This window comes from Mobula birostris, chromosome 1, assembly GCF_030028105.1.
Source record: "Mobula birostris isolate sMobBir1 chromosome 1, sMobBir1.hap1, whole genome shotgun sequence".
In the NCBI taxonomy this organism is placed as follows: Eukaryota; Metazoa; Chordata; class Chondrichthyes; order Myliobatiformes; family Myliobatidae; genus Mobula; species Mobula birostris.
In genome coordinates, this window is record NC_092370.1 from 204,558,823 (window position 1) to 204,575,374 (window position 16,552).

Consider the following 16,552-nt stretch of genomic DNA (forward strand, 5'->3'; position numbering starts at 1 on the left):
CAACCCTGGCAGCTGGAACCCATGTTATTCACAGTCCACTGATGTCCCGATGTGCTGGCATTGTTGAAGCTACAAGGCAGTTGGCACTTCCTGGCATCCATACCAAAGCAAATGTGGTAAAAACACAGGCTCTGAGTCATCTGTTTCATGGTCACAGGCATCCTTATGTTGGGGGCCTTACTGACCAGGGTTATTGAGGAACGATGCCCCACTGCCTTGCTGAGTGTAGACTATCAGCCATTTTAGCAAACTGCCCTTAGCCTTTCACAGACACATTAATGAGAACTATGCAAACTTGATCAGGCTTTTGCTGCATGAAGAGTTCTTTAAAAATAAAACAAGGATGGTGATTTCCCAGGGGAGATAGCATATGGTCCATTTGCTTAGCGTTGCTGAGGCCAGGCAAGGAGAGCAACTGTTTTACATGCTCTGACTCCGGTGGTCCAAAAGTCTGTAAAAGGTGAGTTTTCAGTGATCGGTATTATTGTGCTCCAGCAGATGTTCTAGTAGATTCACCACTCTTGCAGCCATGGAGTTGCCAAGTGACACTCCCATGTAGTAGAGTTCAGTGTTGTTGTCATTGATTTCCCGCAGCACAATTTGGGTCTTTGCTTGTACAAACCAAGCTCGGTATTTTGCTCCCAGAACTCTGGCAGTTTCAAAGTGACTGCATTGGCTGACATCTGACCATAAGATATAGGAGCAGAATTAGGCCATTTGGCCCATTGAGTCTGCTCCACCATTTCATCATGGTTGATTCAATTTTCCTCTCAGTACTCAATATGCTGCCTTCTCCCTGTATCGTTTCATGCCCTGACCAATCAAGAATCTACCAGGGATTCTCCAGGAGGCACTCATGGAGTGAGGTTGTCTTTGGCTTTGCTCCATTACCATTCCTTTTTTTTAAACTTATGATCTCCCTTACTTAATTAATTTTTACCTACAGTAGAAGATTTATTCTATACTACTGATTTTTCCTTGAACTGTAACTGTGAAATCTGAAGAAATGAGCAAAGAAATAAGTACAAGATCCAAAGTGTGTGAAACTAAAGATGGGAAGGATTCCGACGGGAACGAAGGAAAAAGAAAAAGTGAACCTAAGCAAACGGAACTATCTTATGATATTTTGTTGAAGCTTTTAGATGAAAAATTTGAAGAACAACGTCAAAGTTTAACTGAAAAATTTGAACAACAATGTCAAAGATTTAAAGAAGACTTAAAGTCAATCATGGACTCTCTGAAATTGCTTGATTGTGAAGTTAAGCAACATCAAAGTAAAATTACTGAATTAGACATTGAATCTCAGAAGAGAGATTTGAAAATTGAGAATTTGGAGCAGAAATGATCTTCGACCACCAAAAAACTGGAACATTTTAAATCCAAGATTATTGATCTTGAAAACCGATCTAGAAAACAGAACTTGCGTATAATTGGTCTCCCTGAGGATGTCGAGGAAGGAGACCCTTCAAAATTCTTCTCTCAAGTTCTAAAGGATGCGTTTAGTTCTGTATTCCCCGACGATCCTCCATTGCTCGACTGCGCCCACTGCACATTGTGTCCGAAACCGTTGTCCTCCAAATTTGGACCGAGGCTAGTGATTCTCCGGTTCCATTATGTTAGTGTTAAAGAGCATCTTATCCAAATTGCCCGCCGGCAAGGTATAATTAAATTTTGACAACATCAGTTTCGTTTAGTGGAATACTACAGTCCCGAAGTGATGAAGGCGCCTTTAAACCTCTGATGAAGGCGCTTTTAAACCTCTGATGTCGGAATGCTACCAAAAAGATCTCAGACCAGCCGTATTGTACCCTGCCTGTTTAAGAATTTCTCTTCCGGAGGGACTACGTCATGTCTTCCACTCCACAAGTGTGGCTCGAAGTTTTTTGGATGAACACCATCCAACTGCTACGGATACCATGCTTTAATTAATGTTTAGTGCTTGCAGCATCGGCTCTGTTTTCAGGTGCTTTTTTTTTAAAGCCTTCAATTATCGTATGAAGAAGGTCTTTTATAAGTTCAAGACTTTCGTCTTCGGTTAGTAGTGTAGGTAGTTTTCACATCTCAATTAAAGTTCATTTTTCCTGCGGATGATTTTACTTTTCTTTAATTTGTTAATTTTTAATTATTTGATTTCTGACATCATCATCAATGATTTGATGTAAATTTCGACTGTATGGAGGAACATTTTCTTTATTTTTGGCTTTGTATAATTAAAATGGCGGTCTGTTTCCCTTTTCTCATAATTTCTTTTGTTCTTTCTGACTACGCCATCTTCTTAGGTTTCTTCTTCCCATAATTCCTTTCTTTTTTTGAAGTGCCATTTTCAATTATTTATGTTTGTAATTGATTAATAATATGTATTGGTGCTTACTTTTTTTCGTTCATTTTAGAAATCACAATATGTAGATTATTATAGTACAGTGTTTAATTTTTTTTATTGGATTTCGGGGGGTTTTCTTTTTAACATATATCTTTGGAGTTGCCTTCTGGAGAAATGGGGTTAGATTTAGTATTAGTTCTTAGTTCTTTCTCTAGCCTTCTCTGGCTTAATTTTGAGATTTCAGGGGTGGACGGCGGGGCGTTCTTTTCTTTCTTTATTAATTTTTTCTACTGGGCTGATTCAGTACTACAATGATGTCTGCAGTGTCGTGATTTCCGGTTCCACTCTGAATATTTATTCCTCTTCCGATTTCATGAGTTTACATTATGGTTAACGCTTCATATACCAAAGGGTTAACATTAAGTTATGGCTCAGATTATTAATTTTGTCTCTTGGAATACAAATGGTTCAAACCATCCAATAAAACGGAAAAGGATTTTTGAAGTATTTTGAAGACTGAATGCTCACAATATTTTTTCACAAGAAACTCATGTGAGGAAAGAGGATAATCAACGTTTCTTTAGGTTTTGGAAGGCATAGCGGTACCAGTCAAACTCCCAAGACAAAGTGAAAGGAGTTTCAAATTTTATAGATTCCTCAATTACATTTACTCATCAAGATTATTTCAGATCCTAGTGGTAGATTTTTGTTCAATACTGGGTACCTTTTTAATAAAAAAAATAGTTGCTATGTTTAATGTTTATGCTCCAAATGGGGATTATCCCAAATTTTTTAAGCACTTATTCACTTCTTTTCCTAACTTAAACATGTATATGTTGATAATGGGGGATGATTTTAACTGCTGTTTAAATCCCCTGATGGATAGATCCATATCTAGTCAGGCCTTACCGAATAAGTTGGCTACTCTTATTAACTCTTTTATGATTGACTTTGGAATTTCAGAAATTTGGAGATTTCTACACCCTAAGGAGAAAGAGTTTTCATTCTTCTCACATGTTTATCATTCTTATTCTCGAATTGACTACTTTTTTATTGACTCTCATTTAATTCCATCTGTAATTGACTGCAATTATGACATTATCGCCATTTCTGATCATGCTTCATTGGAACTTTCTATTAAGTTAATGGATACTACTTCTACTAATAGGCAATGGCGATTTAATTCTAATTTGCTTCAAGACCCGGACTTTGTTAAGTTTATGAAGGAACAGATTGATTTCTTCTTTTCAACTAATATTATGGAAGAAATCTCCAATGGGACAGTATGGGACGCTCTTAAAGCTTATATCCGCAGACAGATTATTTCTTATTCTAAACACAAAATAATCTGCAGATGCTGTGATCAAAGCAACACTTTCAGTACACTGGATGAACTCAGCAGGTCAGGCAGCATCAGTTAGAAATGATGAGTCGACGTTTCGGGTCGGAACCCTTCATCAGGACTGAAGAATGAAAGATGGGGAAGGATTTGAAGAATGCTTGTAGCTTCAGTTGAAAGACCAGTAATTTGAAAGACAAAGGGGTGGGGGAGAGGAAGCATTGATGTCATAGCCCTGAAAACAATGGGTAGACCTGACGCAGATTGGGGTACCGCTTTGTCGAGCACCTCCACTCTGTCCGCCACAACAGACAGGATCTCCCAGTAGCCACCCACTTCAACTCTGCTTCCCATTCCCCTTCAGATATGTCCATACATGGCCTCCTCTACTGCCATGAGGAGGCTAAACTCAGGTTGGTGGAGCAACACCTCATATACCGTCTAGGTAGTCTCCAGCCCCTTGGTATGAACATAGATATCTCCAACTTCCGGTAATTCTCTCCCCCTCCCTTCCTGTATCCCTATTTCACTCTGCCCCCTCCCCCAGCTCCCTCATGGTTCCACCTCCTTCTTCTACTACCCATTGTTTTCAGGGCTATGACGTCAATGCTTCCCCTCCCCCACCCCTTTGTCTTTCAAATTACTAGTCTTTCAACTGAAGTTACAATCACTCTTCAAATCCTTCCCCATCTTTCATTCTTCAGTCCTGACAAAGGGTTCCGGCCCGAAACGTTGACTCATCGTTTCTGACTGATGCTGCCCAACTTGCTGAGTTCATCCTGTGTACTGAAAGTGTTCCTTATTCCTTATTCTGTTGGTTTGAAAAAACTTATTAAGAATGAAACACTTTTGTTGGTTGACAAAATTAAAGAAATATTCTATTGCTCCTAGTAAGGAGCTTTATAAACAGAGAGTCGAACTTCAAATGGAACACAGCTTATTATTAACATCCTTGATTGAAAATCAATTAATGAAAACTAAAAGTGAGTTTTATATTCATAGGTGATAAATCGGGTAAATTATTAGCCAATCAATTGAAAACTACTTCAGTTAAATGTCAAATTATCAAAATCTGCAAACATGATGACACTTTGACAGTTGATCATGATGAGATAAACAAAACTTTTCAAGAATTTTATACCTCTTTATACCATTCTGATTTTCCTCATGATCCCAACATCATGCATGACTTTTTAAGGAAATTGAACTTTCGGAAATTATCACCCAAAGATTGTTTAACATTAGAAACTCCTATTACAGATGAAGAAATAACAGCTGTTATTTCTTCAATGAATTCCGGCAAAGCACCTGGTCCAGATGGTTTTACAGGGGAATTTTTAAAGTTTCTTTCCTCTATTCTCTCTCCTTGGTTGTCTATAATATTTAAAGAAGCAATCAGATTAGGTAAGTTACCACAATCGTTTCATGGAGCTTCTATTTCTTTAATTCTTAAAAAGAATAAAGATCCAACTGATTGTGCATCATACAGACCGATATCTCTTTTTGAAAGTAGATTCAAAAATTTTTTCTAAAATATTAACAACTTGGTTAGATAAGGTACTACCTCAAATTATCTCTGTGGGCCAAACAGGATTTGTTAAAAATCGTTATTCATCTTTTAATATTAGGAGGTTAATGAATATTGTTTATACTCCTTCACTTCGCACTCTGGAATGTGTTATTCCATTAGATGCTGAGAAAGCTTTTGACAGAGTTGAATGGCCATATTTATTTAGTGTGTTTGAGAAATTTAATTTTAGTCCGATATTTATATCTTGGATTAAATTGATATATCAAACCCCTGTAGCTTCGGTTTGTACTAACAATCAAAGATCTCCCTTTTTTCATTTATCTTGGGGTACTAGGCAGGGATGCCCTCTTAGTCCATTATTATTTGATATTGCCCTTGAACCTTTAGCAATTGCTATCAAAGACTCACCTAACATTTTTGGTATTACCCATGGAAATGAAATACGTAAGTTATCATTATATGCAGATGATTTGTTATTATATATCTCTAATCCTGGGAAATCTATTCTCGTTATTTTATCTTTGCTGGCTCAGTTTAGCAATTTTTCTGGTTATAAATTGAACCTTAATAAGAGTGAACTATTTCCCCTAAATATGCAGATTCCTATTTATGGATGTTTACCATTTAAAATGTTTACTGACTCTTTTACGTATTTAGGGGTGAAAATTATGAAAAAGCAGAAAGATTTATTCAAGGCTAATTTTTTACCTTTAATTGATCAGATTAAACTTTTGTTTACTAAATGGTCACCAGTGTCTCTGTCATTGATCGGTCGGATCAATGCTATCAAGATGATTATTTTGCCTAAATTTTTATATGTATTTCAAGCGGTGCCAATTTTCATTCAAAATCCTTTTTTGATAATGTTGATTCCAAAATTTCCTCATATATGTATATATGGCAGAACAAAAATCCTAGGTGAGGTAAAAAACATTTACAGAAATCTAAAAAGGAGGGGGGTTTAGCTTTGCTGAATTTTAGATTTTACTATTGGCAATTAACATTTGATATTTAAAATTTTGGTTATGGGACTTGAACGTAACTTCAAGTCCACGCTGGGTAAATCTTGAACGTAATTCTTTACAAGGGTTTTCATTGGGTTCTATTTTAGGGACTTCACTTCCCTTTACTCTTTCTAAATTGTATAAACAAATGGATTACCCAATAGTTAAACATACTTTACGTATATGGTTTCAATTTTGCAAATGTTTTGGGTTGAATCAATTTATTTTAGCAAGTCCTATTATATCTAATTTCTTTTTTCAACCCTCTATCGATCAAGCATATCTGGCTTGGAAACTTAAAGGTATAGTACAATTTTGTGATCTATTTTTGAATAATTGTTTCATGTCCTTTGAACAATTATCTAATAAATATAATTTGCCTAGATCTCACTTTTTTAGATATTTACAGGTTAGAAATTTTTTAAATACTGTTTCTCCTACCTTCCTGAATTTATATTCAATGGATATTTTGGAAAAAAATTTTAGATTTAAATCCTTTTCAGAAAGGTGTAATAGCAATTATTTATAATACAATTATGAAAATATGTCCAGACGTATCTAATAAAGTTAAGACTGATTGGGAAAGGGAACTTAAGATTATTGTACAATCGAAAAATGGGGAAAAATTCCTCAATTAGTTAATTCATCCTCTATATGTGCTAAACATACATTGACACAGTTTAAAGTAGTGCAAAGGGCTCATATGTCTGAGGATAAACTATCTCGTTATTATTCTCATATAAATCCTATATGCGATAGATGTCACTCCGAGATAGCTTCTTTAACTCATGTTTTGGTCATGTCCTTTGTTGAAAAGATATTTTCAATACTATCTCAACTGTTTTGAATATTGATTTACAACCTCACCTATTACTGCCATTTTTGGGTTACCAATCATAGAATCAAGTCACTTAACCTCTTCAGCTCGTCGGATGATTGCATTTCTTACATTAATGGCTGGAAGATCCATTTTGCTGAATTGGAAAGAGATTAATCCTTCCACCACATTTCATTGGTTCTCTCAAACTATGTTGTGTTTAAATTTGGAAAACATTAGAAATGTTGTTCATGATTCCTCTATCAAATTCGAAAAGACGGAGGCCATTTATTCAATATTTTCATATGATGTAATTTGACCTTTTCCAAACTTATTCTATTTCTTTGTAATATATGTTGAGAGGAATGGAGTCAACAACACTAATGGTTCTTTTTTTTATGATTTTACATAACAGCCCATGTCTTTTTTTTCTTAGTTTAGTTGATTAACACTGTTTAGATTAATTTTTTTGGGTGGGGGAGGGATATATATATTTTTTTCCTTTTTCATGATTTCTTAAAGATTTTTTTTGTTTTATATCGTTCTTCTGTATCCTGTATGATTGGGAGATCTAACACTCATGTGTCAACTGGGCTGATATTTAACTATATTAACTACAACAATGTATTCCCAGTAACTTTGTATCAATATTATAGTACGTTTATTATTATGAAACTAATAAAAAGATTGAAAAAGAAAGAAAGAAGAATCTATCAACCTCTGCCTTACATACACACAAAAATTTGGCCCCACAGCTGCCTGTGGCATGTTTAATAACTCCGGAATGGTCCTAGACCATCTGGGTCACCAATGTAGGTTTCCCCAAATAAAACAAAGTGAGATGTTTTAAGAAAACATGTAACAACTTATTTATTGTACTCCAACACTGAATACAAAGCACAGTAACAATACTTTATGTAACTAGGTCATCACATCAGACCAGCATCTTAAAGTGAACACCAACTCAATGTCGGTGGTTGTGAAATATGTACATTTCCACCAATTACATTACCCTACACATGCGCGCGTACATACACACACACACACACACACACACACACACAAATATAAGGTCACAATCTGCTCTACCACCGAACACATACATACATACACAAACAAGAGAAAATCTGCAGATGCTGGAAATCAATCAACACACATAAAATGCTGGAGGAACTCAGCAGGCCAGGCAGCATTTATGGAAAAAGGTACAGTCAATGTTTTGAGCTGAGACCCTTTGGCAGTGCTGGAGAAAAAAAGAGCACAAGATCCTTAGATGCTGTCTGGCCTGCTGAGTTTCTCCAGCATTTTGTGTGTGTTACATACATGCATACACAGCAGGATACACATTCACACTTCAAGCCTTCACCACCACACCTTGATGATAGAAACACACACATGGACTCAATCTTGTCCACGTCCATTTCATCAGCACATTTTCCTTGCACTTCCTCTAATCCCCACCTACTTCAGTCCTCCTTCCTTCAGTTCTCCCCTACAGCAGTCTCACTAGATGTCACCTAGATGTTCCATGTCTTAGCAGTCCTCCTTATGCACTCATCTTTCCTCTTGATCTCCCACTCTTTTACTCAACTCCAGTCGCAATTCCTTCTCACCATTGCCTGTCCAAACTCTCCAAATGTAAGCAACTTCCTCTCTCAAAGTATGGAGCTACCCACCAACTACTGCCACACACCTGTTCTGCAGATCATTCCCCAACTATCCAATTACCTTTCCCCAAACTGCAACCTCATCCCACCCCTTCATCTCAGCAGCCTCATCACACAAAGACTGGTCCCTAAACTGGAAACTCCAGATCAAGCCCAGAAAGCCTTGAAAGTTACCCACCCAATCCTGGCCAAGATTGGCAGATCTTTCTTTCCCAGGGTCTAACATGTAATTTCTTCACACGTAAAAGTAGATGTATCCTGCAATGGAATGAAAGAATCCCACTCAGCTCACATAATTATTTACCATTTACCAAGAGCCCAATGATTCAGCAAGCCTCTATCTCTTTCACTACTTTTCAACGCAGTGAGAGTTTGCCTCTTACTCTCCTTCAGTTCACAACCTCTGAATTGAAGGGGAGCATAGAAAACAAAAGCCTTCTGAGTTTAAAAGATCCTGTTTGTGTTTTACCCCAAACGTACAGTACCCACAAACCATAATTTTAATCCATTAGTTTAATACAAAAGATCGTCTTCCAAATCATCCAAGGTGATGGAATAGTTGGAATTCCAGTCTCTTTGAAATAGACTCTTTAACTGATAATGAATTGTATTATCAGCCTCTTCTTTGTATCCTGAAGTCTGATTTATCAGCAGACCAACTCCAGTTGTAGTATTGAAATAGTCATAAGACCAATTTGAAGTACCTGGAAGACAATACTTTTGATGAAAACAATATGTTTGCAGCAAAGCAGAAATACCCTCCCTTCAAAATCTGAGCAATATGTCTGAAAATGATTTGGTGTAGAATCTTCATTTGCAAACCTAAAAATATTCTTTTATTTTCTACTATTTAATATGTTTGACAATAATTTCCATAACATATCAAGGAACCCAACAGCAAGTCTCAGTTCTGACCTGCAATCAGTCAAATGGTCCAATTTCACTAGTACTCAATTAACTAACTGGATGTTGGATGTAGTGCTATATAGTAATTAGATCAAATGGATACAGTTGATAACAAATAAAATATTCTTGCACAGATTAAAATACAGACAATATGAACATATTTTAGGGAAGAAGCATATCAGATAAAAGGAGTATAAAAGATGTCACTAAAACATCAATGACAATATATGCACTCTTGGTTATTTGATAATTAGAAAGTGTATTAATGGGAATAGTCAAGGTGTTAAAGGAATACAAAATAATACAGAAAAGAAGTATTTATTGAGCTACCTCAGCCATCTGAAAGCAAGGCAGGACCTGCATATATTCAGCAATGAGTGGCTTATTTCTTGATCTCTGAAAACCTCTGTCTACAAGTCCGAAACCAGGAACATGATTAAGTATTCATACTTTACCTGGCTGGGTGCAACTACAGCACTCAAGTGCACTGTTCTATTTCCCTTACGGTCACTAGTAGAGTCTGCACTCTTTCTATCACTGGCACACTTTGTCTGCAATGTTTCCCTCTGTAAGATTTATTCCAGCAAGTCACCCAGCCTATTACAGCTGCACTTTCCTCTTCCATCGCCTCCATCACCAGGTTCAAAGCATCAATGTTAAAGAAACACCATCAACTCCAAAGCAGATATGGTGCATTTTTATTGGACATACACCACCATCTAATACATAGTGATATCCATTAAGAGTGCCCTTTTATTATCCTAATTATAGTGATTTGAGGAGAGGCTGAATGTTTACTTTTGTAGCTGTGTTTCTTGGGGAGACTTAAAGTACCTGTTGAATTTGAAGTGTTACTGAATGTTTAGTGTCATAGTTTTTGTAACTTAGGGTGGTTTAGCTGAGTACTTGTTTGACTTAGATGTTGGTTGAATGTTTTGCTGCTTGTTTGTAAATAAATGGTTAGTGTACTTACTTGTAATCAGTGTCTTCTGCTCCACTGACTGGATCCTCAAATCTGTTTCCACATTACAATTGTTGACTTAGAACACTAATGCATTGAAACAATGATAAACCTCTTACCTATATATGCAATATTTTCTGTTACAAAGTATTTGGCATGGCTCACTCTTGCATAAGGAATCTTGCTAAACTTCCCCAAAGGAACAATGAAGATTTTCTACAAAATAATAATGTTTATATTACTATTAATCAACAAGAATTCACATTATGCATAAGAAAAATCAGAGCCTAGTATAATACACACAAAAAGCTGGAGGAACTCAGCAGGTCAGACAGCATCTATGGAAATAAATAAAGTCGATGCTTTGGGCTGAGATCTTCATCAGCACTGGAAAGGAAGGGGGAAGATGCCAGAAGAAAAAAGTGAGGGCAAAGGGAAGGAGGACAAGCTAGAAGGTGATAGGTGAAGCCAGATGGGAGAGGGGAATGAGGTAAGAAGCTGGGAAGTGATATGTGGAAAAGGCAAAGGGCTGGAGAAGAAGGAATCTGATAGGAGAGGAAAGGAGAAGGGGCACCCGGGGGTGGGGGGGGGTGGTAGACAGACAAGGAGAAGAGGTAAGATACTAGAGTGGAGAATTGAAAAAGATGGAAGGGGAGGGAAAAATTGCTGGAGGTTGGAGTCATCCATGTTCATACCATCTGGTTGGAGACTACCTAGGCGGAATATGAGGCGTTTCTCTTCCACCCTGAGAGCGGCTTCATCATGGCAGAAGAGGAAACCATGGACTGACATGTTGGAACAAGAATGGAGATAGGAATTTAAATGGTTGGCTGCTGGGAAATTCCATTTTTTGCAGATAGAGCAGAGGTACTCATCAAATTGATCCCCCAATCTATACTGGGTCTCACCAGTGTAGAGGGAGCTGCTCCGGGAGCACCAGACGCATTAGACAATCCCAAAAGATTCACAGGTGAAGTGTTGCCTCACCTGGAAGGACTGTCTGGGGCCTTGAATGGAGGTGAGGGAGAAAGTGAATGTGTCGCTCTGCTTGTTGGGTAAGTGCCAGCAGGGAGAACAGTGGGGAGGGACAAATGGACAAGGGAGTCATAGAGGGGCAATCCCTGCAGAAAGTGGTGAGTTGGGTGGAGGTAAAGATGTATTTGATGGTAGGGTGCTGTTGAAGATGGCAGATGTTGAGGAGAATGATGTGTTGGATATGGAGGCTCATGGGGTGGTAGGTGAGAACAAGAGGAACTCTATCACTGTTAAGGGGCAGAAAGAAGGGATGAGCATGGCTGTCCAGGAAACTGAGGGGATGCAGGAGACAGCAGCATTAATTACGCAGAAAGGAAACCCTTTTCTTTGAAGGAGGAGGACTTCTCAGATGTCCTGAAAAGAAAAGCCTCATCCTGGGAGCAGATGTGGTGGAGATGAAGGAACTGAGAAAGGTGTATGGCAGTTTTACAGGAGACAGGGACAGGGTGGAAAGAGGTATAGTCAAGTATAGCCATGGGAATTGGTAGATTTATAAAGATTTTGGTAGGCAGTTTGTTTCCAGAGATAGAGTCAGAGAGATCGAAAAGGGGAGAAAGTTGTCAGAAATGGAGCAATAAATTTATGGCAGGGTGGAAGTTGGTGGGAAGGTTGATGAAATTGATGAGCTCAGCATGGGTGCCAATGAAGCACCAATGCAGTCATCAATATAGTGCAGAAAGAGCTTGGGAGCATTATCAGGGAAGGCTTGGAACATGGAATAGTTAAAGCCCAGTATACCTTTAGGAACTCCATAGAATTTAAAGACCCTAAGAATGATGAGAAATTAATTCTAAATATTCCTCACAGCAACATGCTAAATATTTTACTGACTGTTTCAAAGTATGAGTAATTTATAAGAACTGAGATTACTCCACATACATTTCTGTATTTATCCTTACATTAATAAATTAACCTAGAATTAATAAAATCCAGATAGTCTTTGATGCAACTAGTAACTTTTTAAAGGAAAGAAATGAGTTAGTCACCACATCAAAATGGACTTTCTTGACATTTCTTAGAGCCTGCAGAGACTGAAGGTAAGCCAGCATGGATTTATCTGAATGTTTCCAGTAACCAACCAACAACTGGATGTGAACACGACGTTCAATTGCTGCTTTCCTCAGTGAGTCATCAATAAGTGGCCAGTATCTAGGCAACAAAATGAGATTTACAATCATATATAGGACTGTAATTATGTAAATACTATAATCACGTATTCCTGATGTATTAGTAATCCATTTCACTTACAGCACATGTCGCAGAAAACGTGATGTTGGAAAATATTCCATGACAGAAATATACAGAAACTTCCTTGCAGCATTAATGCCACTGAGTATAGCGTCAATGTCAGTAGTCCGGCCTTTTGGACACAGCCTTGGAGGAGAACTCTAGATAAATCAATAAGTTAGTACTTGAAATGTTTTCTTTAATGCCAGTTCTTATGCAGTGACTGATAATTTGTACTTAGAAATGACATCTCTGCTTTCTTGACAGCATGAACATATGCAGCTCCAGTAGTGGTAGTAATATAAATAACCACCCTTGACATGTTTTAAGTACAGCCCCTTGAATGAACCAATCCAAATGAGAAACATTAAATTGCTTCACCTAATCCATCTGCAGGATGACACTAATATTACCATTGTCCTCCATATTTCTCAACTCCACAAATGATGTCTGAGTTGCTGAGTAGTTCCAACATTTTCTGTTGTTTCTGCAATAGCTCCAGGTTGTAAAACCTCAAACTACTACAACTAATTGATTTTATCTAATTTAAATTAGCCACTCAACAAATTGAGGCCTCCATATCAAAATATCACAAAGAATTGCAAAGAATTTGCAGCACAGAACAACAATAAAATCCAACCAAATCTGTGCTTGCTTAGGCTGACTTTCTCTATAATTGCCTCTTCTCTCTGTTCCTAGGTTCCTGGGTATAGATTCAGCCTATTTGGCAAGAAGGTTGACTCTGTGGTTAAGAAGGCATACGGTGCATTGGCCTTCATCAACCATGGGATGGAGTTTAAGAGCTGAGAGGTAATGTTACAGCTATATAGGACCCTGGTTAGACCCCACTTGGAGTACTGCGCTCAGTTCTGGTCACCTCACTACAGGAAGGATGTGGAAACTATAGAAAGCTTGCAAAGGAGACTTACAAGGATGTTGCCTGGATTGGGGAGCATGCCTTATGAGAACAGGTTGAGTGAACTCAGCCTTTTCTCCTTAGAGTGATGGAGGACAAGGGGTGAAATGATAGAGGTGTATAAGATGAGAGGCATTGATCATGTGGATAGTCAGAGCCTTTTTCCCAGGGCTGAAATGGCCAACACAAGTTTTAAGGTTCTTTGAAGTAGGTACAGAGGAGATGTCAGGGGTAAGTTTTTTTTAAGTAGAGAGTGGTAAGTGTGTGGAATGAGCTGCCAGCAACGGTGGTGGAGGTGGATATGATAGGCTCTTTTAAGAGACACCTGGATAGGTATATGGAGCTTAGAAAAATAGAGGGCTATGGGTAACCCTAGATAATTCCTAAAGTAAGTATATGTTTGGCACAGCATTATGGGCCGAAGGGCCTGTATTGTGTTGTAGATTTTCTATGTTTCTATGTTTTCTGAGTCACTGACTGAATTTATGGATCTCAAATCTATTGCTTGGAAACATATCTCCTTGGGATATCTGTGAAGATGTAAACAAGGGAAGTATCCAGCTTTCTAATTGTTTCTTCTGATTTTGACTCTAAAGTTTGTGCTCAATTCTTTTTCCAAAGATTTCACTGACAGAAAGATTCACTAAATTATTTTCAGTTTAAGTCTTAATAGTTTTCTCCTACAATTTAAAAAAGTGAGTAAACTTAACAGGTCTAAGTAGGTTTAAGCATTTGTGAGAAAGCTTGACACAGTGTGTCCACGTTCCTTACTTGTCTAAATCACCAATTCTAATTCGTCAGCATTATTTCTCAATTTGAAGGAAAGTCCTGCTCTTTACAACAGAAGCTGCAAGAACAAAATTCTATATAGATAAAATTTCTACCATGTCCCTATCAGAGCATCCCAAAGCATTCTGTAGTCAATAAAGTACTTCGAAAATGTGGGAAATGCAGTCAGTGTTTTCGGCAAGTTCCCACAAAAGATATGTTCTTAATCAAGTTTTTTTTCAAGCAATATTGAAGGAAGGGTTAACTTTGGCCAGAACAGTTAGAAAGTTCTGTCCTTTATATAAAAAAAAATTCTATGGGACCTATAAATCTACTTCTAAGAACAGATACAGGTGTTACATATTATCCAAAAGGCCAAGGTGCAATGCTCCCTCAGTACTCCGCTGGAGTAACGCCCTAGTTTTAGGTCCTCGCCAAACTAGGGATATTTCAAATCCTATCCATGCAATCCTCTAATCACAGATAATATGGAAAAGTATCTGTTTTCATTATTTCTGTCTGCCCCAGTCACTCATATGCATACTTTGAAACAAAACCCTGCACAAACAGTATGCTTGCTACATTTTTCCATAGATGCTTTTCAGTCTCAGAAGCAACACTTTACTCCCTTCCTTCCATTAGTACTTCTACTTATAACTTCTCAGCTGCAGCAGGCAGGGTAGCACTGAAGCTATTATTAAGCACGATTTCTGAACTGAGCAATACTCACAAGATGAAGCCCAGAAAAGTGAAAGGAGAAAAAGCATTGAGGTAGTCTTAGCTGCACAGTGGTCATGAGACTCCATGAGCCTGTATTTTAAAACTGACGTAATCCAAACACCAACTGAGAAAAGGGAGTGGCAATTTTACAGGGGACAGGGTGGCAAGAGATATAGTCAAGATAGCCATGGGAATGTAGGTTTATAAAAAATATCAGAAGACAGTTTGCCTGCAGAGATGGAGAGAGGAAGATCAAGAAAGGGGAGAGAGGTGTTAGAAATGGAACAAGTGAACCTAAGGGTAGGGGATGTTGGAGACAAATATTTACTGCATTCATCATAAATGTGCACTAAGGTCTGAGCCTCGTAAATCTCTGACCAGATGAAAAATCTGCCTTCAAATATTTTGGCAAGACCAATACCAGATCACCATGAGTGTTGAGCTTCCACTTTACAGGCTGTTTTGCCCATCACCTCATATGTCCTTTTAGAAAAGTAATATTTATTTCAACTCACTGAGAAGTACGCCTTTGCAGCAGTTCCATTTAGTTTTACATCAAGAGGTGTTTCCTTGTTAAAGTTTGTGGAATAAGAAGATGGCCATGGCATGGGGATAGTGGCATTTGGCACTCCAAGACTCCAATAAGCTTCAAATATTTTGGCGAAATCATTAGCAAGGCAACTGCAATTGTAAATCACAGCACCCAGCTCCTTAACCTGGAAAAAGTACATCAAATCAAAAGATGGATTTCCCATATAATTGTAGATTTAATTTTTTGGAAATATCATAGTAATGTGTACATGATGTTCTAAGCCTGTGATCTGCTTTACATTAGAAGTCCAGAATGAATGTCAGTCAGATTGAGGGATTTCCTTAAGTTTTGAAATCTTATGTGATATACTGTGCCACTGGTAAAATGAACTGCTAATACACAGTACTAACACAATTGTGTACCTGCTGTATATTGCTGAGAACTGACAAGAAATAGTTTTAAAAATTAAACCTGCTAATCAACATCTGCTACAATCAAGTTCACTAGTTTGGCATAACCAAATAAATCAATTGCTAAGGCTATTAAAAACAATTTCAAAATGCTTTTAAAACTGAAGATTACATTTCATTACTACTTATCATTGAAAAATTCTAAGTGATGTCTTATAGGTACCAAACAATTTAAATAATTTATTGAACCTGGGCCAATTTCAATTGAAATTCATTTTGATCCAGTGGACTTTTTCTATGAAGTCTTTAGCAGGATATGAGGATGTTCGACTGGTCGTTTTCAGCTAAGCATACAGTTGGAAAACGACCAGTTGAATATCCTCATACCCTGCTAAATAC

General features: G+C 37.6%; 1 protein-coding gene across 1 annotated transcript in view; it reads right to left on the reverse strand.

Annotated features, from left to right (window-relative positions):
• Positions 1–7,875: 7,875 nt before the first annotated feature.
• LOC140211907 (5'-3' exonuclease PLD3-like) overlaps positions 7,876–16,552 on the reverse strand; it is a 47,404-nt gene continuing 38,727 nt past the window's right edge. Inside the window, exons 7-11 of the mRNA XM_072282149.1 lie at positions 15,727–15,927; positions 12,829–12,968; positions 12,567–12,729; positions 10,665–10,761; positions 7,876–9,382 (exon numbers count right to left, since the gene is read on the reverse strand). Of these exons, the coding sequence (XP_072138250.1) occupies positions 9,192–9,382; positions 10,665–10,761; positions 12,567–12,729; positions 12,829–12,968; positions 15,727–15,927 (792 nt within the window). The 3' untranslated portion in view covers positions 7,876–9,191. The remainder of the gene's footprint in view (positions 9,383–10,664; positions 10,762–12,566; positions 12,730–12,828; positions 12,969–15,726; positions 15,928–16,552) is intronic.